Genomic DNA, 18342 nt, shown 5'->3' on the forward strand with positions numbered 1-18342 from the left:
CAGTGGTTTACTGTGAAGAGCCTGAGCCATTGCTGAGAAACAGGGTTGTTTCTTCTTAATCAACATGGAAACAATTTGTTTCCCATCACACCAATATCCCCATGTTGAATTCCTATTAAAATATTTAAAACTTTGCACAAGTGCTTGTGTTCGTGATGTGCTTTTGAAAGGAACAGCTTGATTTCTTTGTTGCTTACATTCAACGGTTTCTCTGTCCAAAGCGTGCAAAATAAGATTTGTTCACATTTCTTCAGCTGAACATATTACGTGTAGACATTGATATCAAGCATGCAAAACCAATCATTATTTCCTCAAACAAAATAAGTTAGATCAGCTTATAAATTATACGCTTAGCACTCTGGAGCAGTGTACAAGTCGGCCATTATATCCGAAGCGAACACAAACTCCCTTTTCCACTTGGATGCACTGAACTACAACCAACCACCCCCTAAACACCCCCGCATCAACGCAGAGCCCACCAGCGCCACACTGACACTGCAGAAGCTGTGCACTCAAAACAAAGGAGAGCTCTCTCTCTCTCTCTCTCTCTCTCTGGCTAGAGCCCATACAGTCCCTAGCACCCGACCCTGGCTCTGGCGAATGTTCAAGCTGTCACATAAGGCAGCTGGTGTATGAGTTGCAAAAAGGTCAATGCTTGGAAAGAAAGAGCAGACGTCACGGCTCACTTTTTGGTCACTCTACTGCCGATAAACCCGCCCTGTTCCTTTCTCTCTCCTGGGCCTGCATACTCACTACCACTCACTATCTTGCACCCACATGGTCAACCTTCCACCTCCTCCTACTCTCTGCTCTGCAAGGCTTCCTGTTGAAGCGTTGATGCCACGCAGGCTCAGTGGAGGTGCAGACATTCAAGAAAGCGTTTCCTGGTTTGGTTTTCTCGGATAACACCCCTGCTTCTTGTAAACAAACAGCCCAGTGGCATGTGCACAGTGCAAATAAAGTGTTCTGACAACAGTGAAATTAACTTTTACAAGCGTTTATTGAGAAAATATAACAATAATGTATACAATTATGTTGCATGAAATCATTGAGTTTGCATCATATCAAAAATTGAAATCATAGTCCAAGAAAAGATGGTGCTTGTCAAGTCCAGAGACAGGAACAGCAACTCAAATCATGATTTGCAGGCACGCGCATAAAGTTCCTTGTCATTGCAAAATTGCTTTGCGATTGGTGCAATGTTTTTTTCAAAAATAAATAAAAGTCCACACTTTCGTCTTCGGAGCACCTCCTTTGGAGGTGCGACCAACATGTCATCGTACTGTCTACAGGCACAGTTCCAATAAAGATCCTTTACTTCCTACTGTCCATTTCTGACATCCTCCTTCCGTCAGCGGCTCTGTTCCGAGTGTCCCCCCCCCCCTTGAGGTGTTGGGACACGTCAGACCCCCATCGGCTTCACGTTCTCCTTCTGCTTGTTCTACAGGCACAGCCCATCGGGCCCCTCCTCAGTGTCCAACAGCTCCTGAAGTCCTGGGCGGCATCACACCTGATCCAAGTCCACGTTTGGTGACTCCCCAGAACTTCATACCCATCCTCCCATGGGTAAATCCAAACCGAACGCGCTGACCCACAATGCACTGGGTGCAGCCAGGGTGCTATAGAGAGCCACAGCTTTCTAATCCAAGCAAGGGTTGGGGTGGGCACAAGCAATTGTGAACCCTCCCAGTAGGCGAGACTCAGCTCCTTTACGTTCTCTTCGTCGTCATCTTCCTCTTCATCGTGTGAAGCGTGGGCGATGTCTCGGTTCTTCAGCGCTCTGGGAGAGTGATGGTGGGCACCCAGTCGTACATGCTGCGTCTCTCTTCACAGAAGAGGCTGAGCTTGTCCAGGGAAGGGTCTTTCCATGGGTTTGCACTGGGGCTCTGCATAAAGAGAAAGAGAAATCACATGGTTAGGCATCGGGCTTAAAAAAAAGCACGCGCAGGCAAGTACAACTCAACAGCAGAAACGGATGGCGCAACGGCTCAATGAAACACAGGACGTACCGTGACAAGAATGCAATGCGCGTCCTTGGGCTCGCCGGTGGCGTCAGTGCCCACGAGATCCGCGAGGCGCTCAATATCGTTGACGCGCACCACGTTGATGTCGTTGTCGAAGCAGAATGCCTGGATGAGCGTGAAGTGGATCTGGAGAGCGATGTCGCACTCGTACTCCTCATCGGTGGCAAGAACACAGAATGCCACGCTGTCTGGGTCACTGTTAAAACGAATAAAAAATAACCCGGTTAGAATAACTTAATCTGTGTACTAATAGCAAAAAAAAAAAAAATTGAAATCACTAGCAATTACGATCAAATAGTTGTAGGCTACTTACACATTCATAATTTTTGCGGATTCGTAGACGCCAACGGTCAGGTAATCCTGCTTCTTTGCAGCTACCAGCAGGTCTTCCAAAGATGTGCCTGCACTTTGCACCCTGACAAGAAAAATACAGTTCGTTAAAGTCATGAAAACATTATTGAACTACACAATTCAGAAAACGTATGTTAGGCTGTTCATTAGTATAACGTATTAGTAAATGTAGTATTTACCTGTCAACTATTTCCATGGTGGTCTCTTGTCCGCGTACCTCTTCCAGAGTCATAATTGTAATCCAAATACGATCGGGTTTTGCAACGGTTAGAAAAAAGGTCACAACGGTCTCTGAAAACGATCTTGCTTTGAGTGTGCTCTGAAAGCGACTATCAGTTGGCTTTATAGCAGGGCAGCGTAGTTTCTCGGCAAGAGGCGGGGTTTTCCACTCCCCGCGTCTACCATTGGCAGAGAGCAGCCAGGGTGACGAAAGCAAAGTCCCTGGGCTGTTACGATTGTTGACAACCCCACGTGGGGCGGGATTAGTTCTATAATGAAGAATTCCCCCTTTCCTTTTCAACATCACAAAACTAAGTAGAAAACACCCTCAGCCCCCCTTAAGAGATTCTGGTATCTATCGAGCGAGTGTTGCATTACAGGTGAAACTGTCCACTCAAATGAGTGAGTGGCTGGCATTAGTCGAATTCAGTTTGTTCTTGAAGAACTGCTTGTTTTGAATGTTGTGGGTTGCATAATTGTTATGCACCAACTGTGCAGTGCCATAGGACAAATATAAAACAAGGCACGAATTAAACCACCATCGCATATCAAAGCGGGGGGAAATAATTGGTGTAACCCGTATACCCTGTCACACTATTTTAAGTCTTAATTAATTTAGATTGTTACAGTTTAAGGCTATTTTAGGTGCAAGACACTTATTACAAATTCCAGATCGTCCCAAACATGTTGTGCTGATGCCACCTCCTGCAGTCTATGTCTATTTATTTTAGTAGCATGATGCTTTTAATAGCCTAGTTCGGCAGGTCGCATGCCTACTCTTTACTCTGAGACAATATTCTGCTAGTCTAAAAAAAAACGTTTTGTGACATGGGTAAACGGCAAACGCCACCGAATAGAAGGGATCATAATTGCCAGTCTTTCATCGGCGCGTGGCAATCCATTGCTAGGACAACGGCGACCCTGTGTTAAAATAATAGGCTCTGGCGCCCCACCTGCTCCTGGTTCTTTCATGGATAGGTGGATTGTGTGTGTGTGTGTGTGTGTGTGTGTGTGTGTGTGTGTGTGTGTGTGTGTGTGTGTGTGTGTGTGTGTGTGTGTGTGTGTGTGTGTGTGTGTGTGTGTGTGTGACACACTTCTTATCGCCTAAATCCATAGTGGAGTTACGGCAGATGCTAGACAGATGCGACCCTCCTGGACAGCGGCACGTGTCGGGCTCCGGCCAAATAGTAACTCTAATCGGGGTTGCATGTTTGTAAAACAGGTGTTGTTATTTTTTACTGCAAATACATTAACGTTTTAAGATATGTGAACAGCAGCTGCCGTATTTTAGAAGTAGCCTAATTTGAAAGCATTTAGATGACAAATGTTAAAAAAAAATGAAATCAATAGCCTAGATGAGTGCAGTCGGTTGTTATTAGATTTGAAGGACAGCGCTAGTAAGAGCTGCGGTGACGCCCGTATCTTCTATCAGTAGTGTATCAGTAGCAGTGATTATTGATGACGGAGTTGGGCTTTACAATTGAGCCTGCTCTGCCACCTGGCGGTGAGCATGGGGAGTGACTAGCTCTTACCGGCCTAAACAACACGGGGCATAAATCGCAGCGGCGCATGATCATGACTCATCCTTATTGAGGCGTGATCATGACTCACAATGACTCATGGATATTTGTATTTAACAATAAACCAACTATATACCATATAAGGCATAGGCATATTGTATAAGCTAGAATCGCATCCATGTACACAAATAAACAAGCAATAAACTAGAAACCATGTGTATTAAGAAGAGGCGTGCATGACAAAACAGTGCAATGAATCCTACAAAACAGACAAATCCTAGAAGATGGATATTTTGTTTTCGAGATATTGTGAGATAAGCAATTGAGATATAATGATACAATCTTGAAACTACGGGAGGCAGTAAGTAATAAACGTATATAGAAGCCTATAGGAGGAAATGTGTTGACAAGCAGCTTATGTTTCAGGTGTGAAAGCATGTAGCCTACCCCTCTAGCTGCAACAGGAGATGTATGCTATTATGCCCCTGAAATAATGAATGATGAAAATAATCCTGATGTATAAAATGATTTATTATTATTATTAATATTATTATCATACATATTCAGTGACATGTATTTTACATACAGAAAGAGTTTCTATGTATGAAATGACTACACTCATTCAACCTTATATACAACCCATATATATGGACAGTGGCAAATATCATTGCCTTGTTTTGACATGATTAACATTAAGATTTTAAACTTACAGTACTGTAAAAAACTTTTAAAATATATTAAGATTCCATTGATCAATGTTGGGTAAAAATAAAAATAAAAATAAAAGATACCAAAATGCATCGCTGACAAAACAGGTCATTACATTTCTGAGTATGCAATCACCACATTGACAGTGTTCACAGGGAAGATATATTCAACCCCTTTATTTCGTGCCAAATCCATAGTACCATATCCCCAGCGGTTCTTAAAAGTTATAAAACCATCAGGTAACAATGGCCCAGAGTACTTCAGTTTGTCCTGTTTGTTTTGTTTACTTCTAAAAACACACTTCATTCTTCGACCTACTGTAGAACATAAAATAAGCTAAACATAAAAATATATACACATACACATACGCATGAAATCCCTTGTTACAAGGGAAACTCAGAGAAACAATGTACACTATTTACTAAATGGCCAAATGTCCTGCAATGGCTAAAGCAGTACAGCGGTGGTAAAACCGCTCTAATCAAGCTTCATGAGAATAAAGCTGCCTATGTTCTAATGACTTGTTCCAACTGTGCAAACAATACGATGATTGGCTTAAATTCTTTAGAATGGGCGCAGCACACATTTACTAGTAACAGCCCTGCAAAAGTGAATCAAATGCCACCTTAGAGATGATGATTTTAGAACACACTGCAATCACTTCCCTTTAGAGTAACGTGCTACTCAATTTTCCCGAATGTAATTTTAAGATAATTTTAAAGCACACAGACCCTGAATACAATCTCTGCAATGGCCTACTCCTTATCGAGAACTTAAGAATGGCTAATACATTGAATCTCATGGCCCCCTTACATTACTGGGAATCTGAAATTGGAACAAAGTGCTTGCGGATGAACAGTAGTACTATCGACCAACAAGGCGCCGTGGAGGGCAGAAAACGGGGAGAGAGAGAAGCTTAGAATAATGTTAACCCCTTAGCCTACCATACACTGGCCTGTCTGCCCCGACCCCCCCCCCCCCCACCCCCACCCCCCACCCCACCAAGCCCGCCAACATCAGGGTATATTCCACACTGGCGTCTTCCACGCTCACATCTCATCCGACCGGTGCTGCTGCAGTATCACCGTGGTGGGGTTCCGCTCCATCCAGCCCTCCTTGGAGCCCGCCACGTCGTACGCACCGGCGGACGCCACCGCCCCGTCGACCGCGCCGTCCGGTAAGCCCCCCGTTCCGCCGCCGGCCCCGCTGGCGCCGGCCGCGGAGTCCGCGGCCGACTGGGCGTTCTCCGGGAAGTCGGCGGAGGAGTTGCTGTTGACGCCCGCCTCCGACTCGGAGCGCTCCACCCGCTGGTAGTCGGGCGTGTGGTTCTTCTGACCGCCGGCGAAGATGGCCTTGGCGTTATCCACCTCCGCTGCCGGCATGAGGAGGAGCTGCGCCTCCTCCTCGTCCTGCTCCACCTCGTAGCTGGCGGGGTCGGCGACGTCGGCCGGCAGGGAGCGGAGGGTCCTGGACATGACTGCAGGAGGAGCAGCGACGGGGAGAGGAGGGTAGAGAGGAGACAGGTCAGCTCACAGTTACAGTAGGAGACTCAGGGGCCCTTTTCCTGCAAAGATTTAGGCCAAATCCCAGTTCTACACCTTACCCCTTCCCCTTCCCCCTCCCACTTATTATGAAGGGGTAAGGGGAAGGGTAAGGGTAAGGGTAAGGGGAAGGGGAAGGGGAAGGGGAAGGGGAAGGGGAAGGGGTAGAAATGGGATTGGGCCTTAGTCCCTTCCCATTCTGCCATCATTGCATTCAATAATCCCTATTGATAAAATAATAAAATGAATCAACCCAAGAGCTCTGGCGTGTCTAGTGTTCAGTGTCTTCCTGTGTGTGGTCACGTCTTGTGTACTGCGTCTATGATCCGTGTTTAAAAAATGTTTCCTCCTCGAGGACAACAGATTAATTCAATTTCCTTGAGGGAGTCATCCCAAAAGGATCAATAAAGCCAAGTCTAAGTCTAGTCTAAGTCTAAGATTATTGACTATTTGACTTTCTACATCCTATGTTACATAGTATTACACATAAAGAAAAAAAAATAAACTCTTACCAGAGGAGGGTGTGTAAAGCTCTTTCTGTCCTGTGCGGCCACCGAACGGATTGACAGAGGGAAAGATGATGAGGCAGAAGGAGAGCACAAATACCTGAGGAGCATGAGAAACAAGCGATAAGACCAACAAGTTGGTGGGAATCTCCTTAACGAAATCCATAACTCCAAAATCAAAGCGTGCAGCAATAAATGTGTGCAGTAGCCATCCCCCTTGGGCAAAATGATATTTTTTTCTTTTTATCTGTAGCTTTTCGGCTGTGATGTTTTTCTTTGTTAACTATGTCCGAAGGACAAATCAAAACAAAAAAAGATACTCTAATTTATTTGTGAAAAATATATATCCAAATTTGAAAGCTACTGTCTGAAGTGTAGAGAAGAGACACGCAGGAGAAAGTCCAGGTTAAATAACCTATGTTAATATATATATATTCATTACCGGTATTAATATCCCCCTCCCTTACCATTATACACGTGCTTGTGGTGCTGGTCTTCATGGTGGACAGCTTCATGATACCCTGCAGCTTCTTCAGCTGCTCTATCAGCGATCTGCCATCAGGAGCAAAAGGTGAGGTTCACTGTTGGTAATGAAGGATTCACCATGTAACGACTGGGTCAAGGACAGATGTGTGGGCCTCTTACATGTTTTGTTTCTGCAGCAGGTGGACCTTCTTCTGGAGCTCCAGATTGTGTGCTGTGCAGACGGCCACTCTGTAGTTAGGCAAAGACAGAACAGTCAGTTAACATGTCACTTTCTTCTCTAACAGGCATCGTTTAGTTCTTTCAATTCTAGATGCAAAGAACCTATCGACCTTGCAGGATGGTTTGTTTTTACAGGTTTATCTTTAGGAATTATAAAAAAAATAATAATGCCAGCTTAAGTTTTTGTTAAAAAAAAATGATAGTAATGAGAACAAGGGTTCCCATTATTTTATCTGATTGAATAACTGCCATTTTGTATTTCCTAGTTTAATCCAAAGCCTCTCATCATTTCTTAGCATTGTCTGATACTGTTAGAAATCTAACCCCCTGAAAGCTGCCAATGATAACACCACACACCGAGCGACCCGGCTAGACAGAACACCTCTTTACCTGTTCTCAAGGCCGTCAACGTAGACCTTCTTCTTCTTGCGGCTCTCCTGAGCAGACTGCTTGTTACGGATCTTCCTCCTCACCCTCTTCAAAGTCCTTTCCTCTGCCTGAGAGACACACACACACACACACACACACACACACACACACACACACACACACACACACACACACACACACACACACACACACACACACACACACACACACACACACACACACACACACACACACACACACACCCGTTTCACTACTGGGCTATGGAGATACTAACTGCATTGTTATGGTGAGCGGAAGAGAAGTAAAACCAGAATTATAGACCCATTCTAATGCGTGCCAATAGCTAATGTTGTTCTTTTAAGAAGATCAAAGTGCTTTCGCGACCTGAATCATCTTAAAGTAACTTAAGTATCTTAGGGTAGCAACGACTGATAATCTCTATCGAGGAGCCGAGTTGATTACCTTTGTGAGAGGCATATGTGAGGGAATGGTCGCCCCCTCTTTTGCCAACAGCCGTTTCTCCTCTTCAGTGAGCACAATGTCCTTGAACTGAAACTAGGGGAAACAGAAAACAGTATTAACATAAAGCAGGATACACAGTGTCCACCAGAGCTGTCAATCCTCCTCTTCAATACCATTGTAATTTCATTCCTTATATTTATTATTATTTTTAATATTCAAATAATACTCACATTCTGAATGTTCAAATTGAGTCTATTATTAATATTTACTATGTGCCTTTACAGTGTATACACTGGCTTATTCATTACTAATGCCACCATCAGCATGTGGTTGTTAAACGTTCTGTCCACTTGAGGTCCTTCGACTAATAACTTTTCCTTAGTAAATAATACTATTAGGGTCAAAGTTATTCTATATTAACGGCGCCTCTCGACAGTGTTAATATAATTAGCCGCGAGCCAATGTTTATTATTGCACTGTGGTACGTGAATAAAGGATGCTTTTGATAATATGAAGTTGTGCAGTTGTGTCGCAACAGTTATTGAACAGGAAAACAACATAAAAAATCAAGTTCTCCAGAATATGCAGGCATTAAAGGATGCACAGCCATTATTTACACTATTTTACACTTGAATTCGAAAGTAAAACTCTTGTTTATTGAATCCTCTAAATACATAGGATATTTTGGTGAACGTAGGGAGCATAGGCTTGTCACTAGGCTGTATAGGTTGAGTATACCATCTGTCTTTTCATCGGATCGATTATTATAGGAAAATGCTGCAAATACACGTGGGTTGATGTGTGTGAAAACTTTATTGTTAATCAGGCGGTTGGCCAAGGAGAGAAGGCCGAGATTTGCTTACTTTAGCCCACAAATTTATACAAAATAAAAGAAAACATGTTTGAATAGTAATAACAGCATTCGACTTATATTCATATTTTACTATTCCATATACATAAGACTCTAGAAATTCGTTTCAACACTTCTAGTGTCCACTAGGTGGCACAAAAATCGTACATTATCTCATGGCCATGCATTACCGTAGTTGGTTTAATCAAAGAGAGGTTTGAGACAAAGGGATGCACAATGCATAATTTTTGTTAAGATTCGGATTAAGATAAGAACAAATAAAAGGGCCATCAAATGTTCATTGTTAAATGGTGTTGAGTGAGTATAACCAACCTCGTCGTCCTGGTCAAACCCAGTTGAATCAAGGGGTGAGTCCTCCATGGACAGGGTATACGGCAGTTCATCTGTCAAGTCCTGATCCATAGCCTCTCCCTCAAAGTCATCTGATAAAACAAAGAAGCATTCAGAAAATAATTACCACTTTTGTTAATCTGTCTAACAGAAAGCTTTTGAAATACAAACATATAACAAATTATGTAAAACACTACACTTCAGCCACCAGGAACTCCTATGGTATTTTAACTTTTTGGTTAGGATGCTGAATGTTAGTTATTGTTTACTTTGCCCAGCCGTGACACTCGTAGCTCTCCTAAACCAAAGGCAAATAACAAAGCTTGTTGCTATATGCTACATTTTTTGGAATTCAAACAGTGGTGAACTCTGTTTTTGCTGAGTTGTACATAATAGTACATAATAACAAATACCCTGGAATAAGGATATTGAATGATGCAGCAAGTGTCCTATGAACATCCTTACTGCAACCACAGTAATTTATTCTTTCACTTTCTTATGAATATGTACTTTCTGGAAATGTAAGTCGCTTTGGATAAAAGCGTCTGCTAAATGCCCTAAATGTAAATGTAGGTGTCATGTGCCGAGCTTGTTTACCAGATGTGTTTAGTGTATAAAGATCCAGTTAAACCCTAGGTACTAGGACCACTACAAATTAAATTAATGCTGCTTTAAAAGTCCCCAAACTAATGTGGAACTGTGTATAACCTTAGAAATTTAAGTAAAAAAGAGACACTTAGAATTGTGGAATCTGAGTGTGATGCAGAATCTGTCACTTGCTGCAGCAGCATGTAAGAAATAGCGGAGGAAGTATCCATCATCAGTGACGTGGTACACACCCAAATCAATGAAAACATCCATGTCTGGCTTCTCTGCCCTCACGCTCTGCAGGGCATCCAGATCCCCCTCGCTGCCTTGAGCAAGGGAGTAGCAGTGATCCGTGTGCACGGTCAGGGACTCTGGGTTCTCCACCTGGTTCTCTGGAGGTGGCAGGGTGCTGTCAGAGTACACAGGGCTGGGCTGGGAGTAACTGGGACTGGGCACGGGGTCTCCGTCGCTGTCCTGTGGGCTAGGGCACGTCAGAAGGTTGTTTCCCATCCCGTTGCCACAACCGATGGTGCTGCTGTCGTCAGAGATGCCGCTGTCACTTCCCTGGGGGGAGTGGGACGGGCCGAGAGCGGTGGGCATGGGGTTGTTTCCCTCCAGCAGGCTGGAAAGGAAATCCTCAGTGTCCATGTCTGTCAGCATCTGAGATGGAAGGGAGCGGGGAAACTGATTCACAAAGGCTGACGTTGACCTCACTCCTCCAGAAAATCCTGCACTGTTTTTCTGTATTTCAGTTAGGCCTCAACGCTATGGTGAGGGCTTACCTCCTGCACAGAGAGCCAGTCTTCGATTAGTTCTTTCCCATCGGGGAAGAAAGGGCCAGTGATGCCGTCGTCGTCTTGGAAGAGGAGCCCGAGCAGCTCGGCTCCGTCTATATCTTGGAGGTCTGCGCTTGCAGACATGTTGGGAATACTGGAACGTACAGCACACATGTAGTGAAAATTGGTGGTTGGTTTGGTGTGGTTTGTTATAGTGGTTGAAATTGGATTGATTTTGCACCTCATCATCTCTGAACTCAAATTTACAAGCAGAGATAATGAAGAAGCATAACTTTAAAAATGGTTATGTTAGTAGAAGTTAATCAAGTAAATATTGTCTCTATTACAAAACACTGACCTCCTTCATTTCAGTGTAAGCAGTTTTTATTTTATTTGTAAACTTATGGTGGTTATGCTTTGACAGTTTTAAGGGGAATGAGGAAATCCTATTGACACGTCTACTGAGCAGGCATGTAAACATCCTGAGGTTGCATCATAGCCTATTTCATGATCGTCTCAAGATTGGCAGGGCACGCCCACAAATGATTTCGGTGGACATCAACGATAAAAAACAAAAACAAAATGTGTGGATGGCAAAATAACAAATCCAAACGACAGTTTTCGATCTCAATCGAACAATATATCGAATATGTATGAAATGAACAGCGTGTGCACCTCGTCTGTTGGGTATTTCCACAGTGGCCTTGCTAGAACAATGAGTAATTTGCCGAGGGACGATTTTTGAGCAAATAGTAGATCGCACACCGATTAATACAGCGAATGACAGGCTTTTAAAGCTGAACGGATTTTATTGTTCAAATATTTACTGCACAATTCCAGCAAATACTAGCTTTTAGGCTAAAATCCGCAAGCATGAATCTCTAAAGAATTGTTAAGAGGGCGTGAATGTCGCTTTCCAACACCAAAACGGAGCAAACAAATTGAGTATGTCCTTACCTTTTAATAACCTTTGGAGAACTAGCATGCGAGTGCGTGTGCCTGAACGTTAAGATTATTTTTTTTCTGTTCTGACAGGTCTCTGAGTGGGTTCCGCCGTAGTCTCGGGCCGAGCCTCTTCCGGGTGAAATCCCCTTCCAACAAGACAAAAATGACGTAATCTTGTAAAGACGGCTCGAATGCGGGCGGAAATGAAAGCCTTCTGGGAAATGTAGTTATTTGCTTTAATGTTGATATCCTGTACATATTATGTACAGGAGGAAGATTTTGCAGGAGACATACTTTGCATGCATGAATGCATATATGCAAAACCTATATATAAGTTTGAGTCTTGAGTTAACCGTGATATCCATTTCCTTTGGCTGTCATATCAGCTCCCTATCTCTTCCGTGTCTAATCAATGATTTGTTTGACAAAACGATTGCATCAGATTGATCATATGCGCATCATAGAAGTGAGAGTTTTGTTTGTTAATGTGACAATGTGATTTACTCAGCGGCAGGAGTTTTCATTGACATGGCAATCCGATGGCACTTTAAGGCAGATATTCCACTAAATCAACTTAATATTAGAATATAATTTATTTAACATGAGTTTAAAATATGGCATCACACAATGAGACCATTATCACATGATTTCAATAACAAAAATCCCCCCTAGATGTCTCAATCCAACTATCTGTCAATAGCAGATAAAATAATTAAAGTTTGATCATATCAAATGATTTATTCAAGTTTTCCAAAGACGAGTATTGATTACCTTGGACACATAACAAATCTACGGCGAATATCTCATAGAGATAGATTAAACAAGATTTGTTCAAACAATGCACTTAATCCATTTCATGCCATGCTTTAAACACGAATAAAAGCCAACCTGTGTGACTTCAAACCAGATTTATAGAAAAAGAAGGGTATCTATAAACAGTGCAATTACTCATTCTTAAACAGAGTGGCCGCGTCTTTGCCTCACAATCAATTATCAACCCTGCATATAATAGAGTTTTGATTGATCCCAAAGAACCACAAACCGGTATTTTATAGGCTTTCCTGGTGTTATAGCATAATTGATTATAGGACTGAATCAAGGCTGTCTATGTCATTTACATGACCACAAATGTGTTATATCAGCGGTGTACAACATAAACTAACTTAATTTTGAAAAAAACAATTAACATTGTTATTTTTTACAGTACAGTTGCAGATCCCCACAAAAAAAAACTGACGGCAAGGATCCAACTATAAAAACCCTCTTTCAGAGACTAATTTCATACAATAGTAGATTAAAGCTGAACTCTGATTGGCTGTAGCTACCAGATCTCAGGCTAATCCTCAGCTAAAAGCACTTAGTTACACCCGTAAGAAACCCCAAAACAATCAATGCAACCTACTCTCTGACAATAAATACCCATCATTATCTGAAACATTTACCTTACACCTCGAGGTGAAAGGCAGAGCTGCTCGTCACAGAATCACACACAGTTTCGAGGTGTGCCTCAAGCCCCGGTAGACCTTGAGGCGTTCCTTTTTCGCCCCGGCGCTGGGCTCCACCACGTGTGTGACCACGGGCATGCTGTCCAGGGCGCGGCGCTTGTGCGCCCGGTGCAGGAGGATCCTGTAGGCCCCCGTGATGGAGCTCCTGCAGTCCTTGCCCTGGTTGTTCAGGATGTGCTCCGAGGTGATGCCCAGCGCCTCCAGAGCGCCCAGCACCTCCGCCTCCTCCTCCTCCAGCTCCGAGGGCCCGGCGCCCTCGGCCAGATAGGACGGGTCCAGCTTGAAGGGCTCCATGGCGCGCGGGAAATCCACCGGGAGCAGCCACTCGCAGCCCATCATCTGCTCCACTCCGCAGCGCTCGCAGGGCAGCGGCTGGAGGATGCCCCGGAGCAGCCGCTGGCAGGGCTCGGGCACCCAGGTGGGCAGCGTGTAGGCCCCCTCCAGGATGCAGCGCTTCAGCTTGGCCACCGTGTCGGCCCTGAAGGGCATGGTGCCCGTCACCATGAAGAACAGCATCACCCCCAGGGCCCAGATGTCCACGAAGACCCCCAGGTAGTGCTCGTCGCGGAAGAGCTCGGGGGCGGCGTACGGCGGCGAGCCGCAGAACGTGTTGAGGGTCTCGTCGCGGGAGCTGAACGTGCTGAAGCCGAAGTCGCCCACTTTGACACACGTGCTGCAAGTGTAGAAGACGTTCTCTGCCTTCAGATCTCGGTGGATTATGTTGTTGTCGTGCTGTGAAGGGAAGAGGGCAATGAGAGTAAATGTGCTTGCTTGCCCAACGACTTTGCCCCTAGTGTGGGATAAGCTTGGAAGGAACCACTACATAATGCAAATGTTACAGTTAAAAATACATTAAAAAAATAGTCTCTTACATCTATGATACAGTAGACAAACTCTATATGGGAAGCTAGTCATTTTAAGTGTAGAATATTTATTAACAAATGTTTAATTTTTTAATATTATAACACGTAATTTTGTTAAGTGTGTGTGTGTTATATTGTTAAGTAGCTGCGTACCATGTGCTTGACAGCCGAGAGGATCTGGGAGAAGACGATTTTGCTGTCAATGTCAGAGAGTTTCCCTTCCATTGTGATTTTGGTGTAGAGCTCCCCTCCCCCGGCATACTCCATGACCAGGTGTAACCGTGACAACGTCTCCACCACCTGGAGACGGAAGGAGGAGAAACTTTAATGACCAGAACATCCGAAGGAGAGGAGGCAGGGGTCATTAGGGAAGCCCTTGAGATCAGATCAGGCTTTTTATATGCTCTTAGATTAGGGTTCATGCCTGTGTCTGTGCAAGACAAACAGACAAAGAGAAAGAAGGAAGGTAGAGTAAGGGTGGGTGAGAGAGAAGGGTGATACTACTCATGCATTGTATAGGGTGTGTCCTTTAAATTCAATTTTTTTAGGGGAATTTCCTTTATGAATTGATTTCATTAGGAAATCGTTTTTCTTGTCATAATGTTATATTATTAATGTATCTTTTCATGGCTACCCTATTACATCCCATTAGTATTTTCCTAAACCACAGGTGGAAATTCAAGTCCAAGTACTTCAAGTCAACCATGAGAACCATGAATGAGAACAACAAAGTGACCTGGCTGAGGGCAGGGTTGCAGTGGAAACTTGGCAGGGATATTATACAGGGCCACTTCCAGCAGTGCCTGTGGGACTCACCTCGTATAGACGTATGATGTTGGGATGGTGCAGTTTCTCCATGCTGGAGATCTCCCTGGAGAGAAGCCTCTGGGTTTTCTGATCCAGCTTTGTCTTGTCCAGGATTTTAATAGCCACTTTATCTAGTGAAATGAAAAAGTTGAGAGATTAGTCATCACAGACTCAACATGTAAGGCCAGTAGACCATTTTACTTCATTCCTGGGGAGCGATTAGAAGGCATGAAAATCAAGCGAAAGAAATTAAAAATTCAGAAGAAAGAAAAGAAAACACTTCTTTTTGAATATGGACTACTTGAAACGTGCGTTGTGTGATGTCTATTTAAACTCCTGTACTTTTAGGATAAGGTTATGCCTCCTGTATACTGTATTGTATACTTTCCTGTTTACTTTACTTCATTTAAATTGTTTTTGGCATGTTCACCAAAGAGGAATTATTGGATTTTAGCCATAATACAAGCATAGTATTTGAGCTTGAGCAGTGTGGAACTGTAATAATTGAGAGGACTGTGGCTAAATAAAGAATGGAATTACAGACTATTTTGTTGCCTGGATAACAACTTGACACTGCAACCCAATTACACATTAATGTTAAATTGAATCAGTATTTGTCAAAGCAAAATGACATATCAAGTTGAAACAGCTGATATCTATATATTTAATGATTGATATTGAAGAAAATAAATGGAGGACCTCAGTCACCCAATACATGCGATCTTATGTACAACAAATGGTGTTGATATATTTAATTATTTAGACTGGTATTAGCATTCCTTTGGCTGGGACCACAGCTCTCACTGAGTGGCTCCTGAATGTATTAAAACACATATTGTCTTGGTATCCAAATGCATTAACACACACACACACACACACACACACACACACACACACACACACACACACACACACACACACACACACACACACACACACACACACACACACACACACACACACACACACACACACACATGAAACAAGCACATGCAGACGCTTTTGATGAGGCTTTCAGCAATTTAGACGTTGCCAGGGAAACTGGAGATCTCTAATCAATCCATCCGTTCAACAGAAACCTGTGTTCTGTCAGTCCTGACGGGGCTGATTTAGCCACTTGGCTAGACCAGTTCTGTCTTATCTAAGTGCTGCTAAATGGGGACACACTTGTTAGAACTGTACCCCTGTGAAAGAAATGCTAAATGTCATAGGCTAAGCTTGTATCTAAGATTTAGGAGGTATAGGGATTTTAATAAAAATTGATAATACGATGAATTGTAATAATTCAACAAGGTGAGTGTAGATCTTTAAATTAATATCTGATCTATTTGTAGAACCTATTGTATTACCCATTGTATATCATTACAAACCAGTACTTTTTATTTCCGACAAATGTGTGTTTACAGAGAATCAGCCGTACCTTTTGTGAGGGAGTGAATTCCCAGCTTCACATGGGAAAAGTTCCCCGAGCCGATCTCCCCTCGCACCTTGTAGAAGCCGATTCTCCTGCCCACAGTAAGCTCCCGCAAAATCCTATCAAATCATTAAGCAATAAATCACAAAATAATCATCTTAGACCAATAATAAACCACACTGTAATTTGTGCAGACCAATAAAACTATAAACATCCAATGATCATTTATAACCCTGAAAGTTGGCTCAAGACCGCGCCCCCCCCCTACCTCTCATCCTGGCACATGTCCAGGTTGAGTCTCTCCAGGGGGGTCAGCCGCCGCAGGGTGGCCCCCTCGTCGTCCGTGTTGATGTCCGAGCTGTCCTGCCGGCTCCAGCGGGTGGGTCTCGGGACGCCGCCGCTCCCGCCCACCGAGCACCCGGCGGACCCGCTGATGGACTCCAGGGTCCCAGCGCGGCCCGAGGCCGAGCTGAGGCCCCCCTTGGTGGGCTCCGCAGCCCCTGAGCCAGCCGATCCTGCACCCGGTGTCCCCGATGTCCCTGATGCCGCCGCCGCCGCCGCTGCTGCTGCTGCTGCAGCGGTGGCGGACCCATCTGGCCTGCTCTCGGCCGGACACACGGCAGTCATCCTGCGCAGGATGGCGAGATGCAAAGTGTGGGATTATCTCATCGCTGGGCTGGCTCAAACCTGGGGAAACACATAGGGAGAGCAGGAAGGCGTCAGCTTCTCATTCAGATGGAAAAGAAACCGGTAACATCGGAACAGCGGTACACCAGACACTTTTGATTCAGTTTCCATGTTTTTCTTCTTTGTAACTTTTTATTGTTGGGGCACTTTAGTTAGTGTTTACGTATACTTTGATCCATAACACAATTAATGAGTCTCAGTGGTGAGTTTGATAATCCTAGAAAAAAGAGGTAAAAAACACGACTAGTAATGATGCACCTATGCATCTTTGTGCAAACAACCTGAAAGAAAGGTTAAGAAAACTTTGAAGCAACCGTTTCAATAAAATAAATAAAGATTTAGTTTATAAAATAGCATTTAGTTTATAAATTCTAAAGAAATTACAAGCAAAGCTAATGTTTCTTCAATTATTCTACTTCTAATAAAACATTTGTTTGGTGAAAACCAACCAAAATGTTTTAAGTTTTTTACTAAAAGTAGCTCAATTATAATGAACTTTCAGTTGATCTGTGAATAAATGATGAATCGTGACTAAATTATTATAAACCTTCAGTTAAACATGGAATAAAGCAACACCTTCTCATTGCAGAACTGTTTAAAATGAGTCTTACCGTTGCACACATCGGGTCTCACTTAAGGGTCATTCTCCAGATCTCCCGTGCAACTGCCCAGTACGACAGCGAATACACTCCTTTCTTGAATTTTGACACACATTTCATGCAAGCGTTGCAGGACAGACCAACAAAAAGGATCCGTATATCTCAGCCAAGCCTCTACTTTCTCCAGTTCCAGCTGAATGAGCTATGATGTCACACTGTGGAGATAATAGCTAAACCACAATGTAAAAAAAAATACAATTATAATCAAGCATAGTTTATCATCTGAGGTCTGAACATGGAGTCTTCTTGTGGTTGCATCCGTTTCTCCTGGTAACGGTCGCTGGAAGGCTAGGCAGCAGACTGGCATCATTGGGGTGTGAGTTAATAAGAGACGGTTCTTCTTATTAGTGTTGTAGTCTGCCAGCTCTCACGTCGCAGGTCCGCAGGTCATTGAGTCTCCAGGGTATTAATAGACTGGGTGGGGGCCGGGGGGGCTGGAGGTTGTACAGCCATTGGCCATTCAGAGAGGCA

The 18342-nt window shown here is 43.7% G+C and overlaps 3 protein-coding genes across 3 annotated transcripts; all 3 read right to left on the reverse strand.

Moving 5' to 3' along the window:
* Positions 1-634: 634 nt before the first annotated feature.
* gadd45ga (growth arrest and DNA-damage-inducible, gamma a) lies at positions 635-2707 on the reverse strand. The gene is made up of 4 exons (XM_056592099.1): positions 2555-2707; positions 2338-2439; positions 2010-2220; positions 635-1886 (listed from the first exon to the last, which is right to left on the reverse strand). The coding sequence occupies exons 1-4, from the start codon at positions 2605-2607 to the stop codon at positions 1773-1775; spliced, it is 480 nt and encodes a 159-aa protein (XP_056448074.1). The 5' UTR covers positions 2608-2707; the 3' UTR covers positions 635-1772.
* Positions 2708-5824: 3117 nt separating this feature from the next.
* On the reverse strand, positions 5825-12074 carry creb3l3l (cAMP responsive element binding protein 3-like 3 like). Its single transcript, XM_056592865.1, has 10 exons — positions 11949-12074; positions 10998-11145; positions 10467-10875; positions 9610-9719; positions 8427-8519; positions 7965-8071; positions 7515-7583; positions 7337-7421; positions 6876-6969; positions 5825-6299 (listed from the first exon to the last, which is right to left on the reverse strand). The coding sequence occupies exons 2-10, from the start codon at positions 11133-11135 to the stop codon at positions 5872-5874; spliced, it is 1533 nt and encodes a 510-aa protein (XP_056448840.1). The 5' UTR covers positions 11136-11145; positions 11949-12074; the 3' UTR covers positions 5825-5871.
* Positions 12075-12216: 142 nt separating this feature from the next.
* On the reverse strand, positions 12217-18282 carry nim1ka (NIM1 serine/threonine protein kinase a). The gene is made up of 6 exons (XM_056592866.1): positions 17824-18282; positions 16794-17212; positions 16532-16644; positions 15121-15242; positions 14458-14604; positions 12217-14173 (listed from the first exon to the last, which is right to left on the reverse strand). Exons 2-6 carry the CDS (start codon positions 17150-17152, stop codon positions 13412-13414), a joined length of 1503 nt encoding a protein of 500 aa, XP_056448841.1. The 5' UTR covers positions 17153-17212; positions 17824-18282; the 3' UTR covers positions 12217-13411.
* Positions 18283-18342: the final 60 nt, after the last annotated feature.

Source organism: Gadus chalcogrammus, chromosome 6, assembly GCF_026213295.1.
Source record: "Gadus chalcogrammus isolate NIFS_2021 chromosome 6, NIFS_Gcha_1.0, whole genome shotgun sequence".
NCBI lineage: Eukaryota > Metazoa > Chordata > Actinopteri > Gadiformes > Gadidae > Gadus > Gadus chalcogrammus.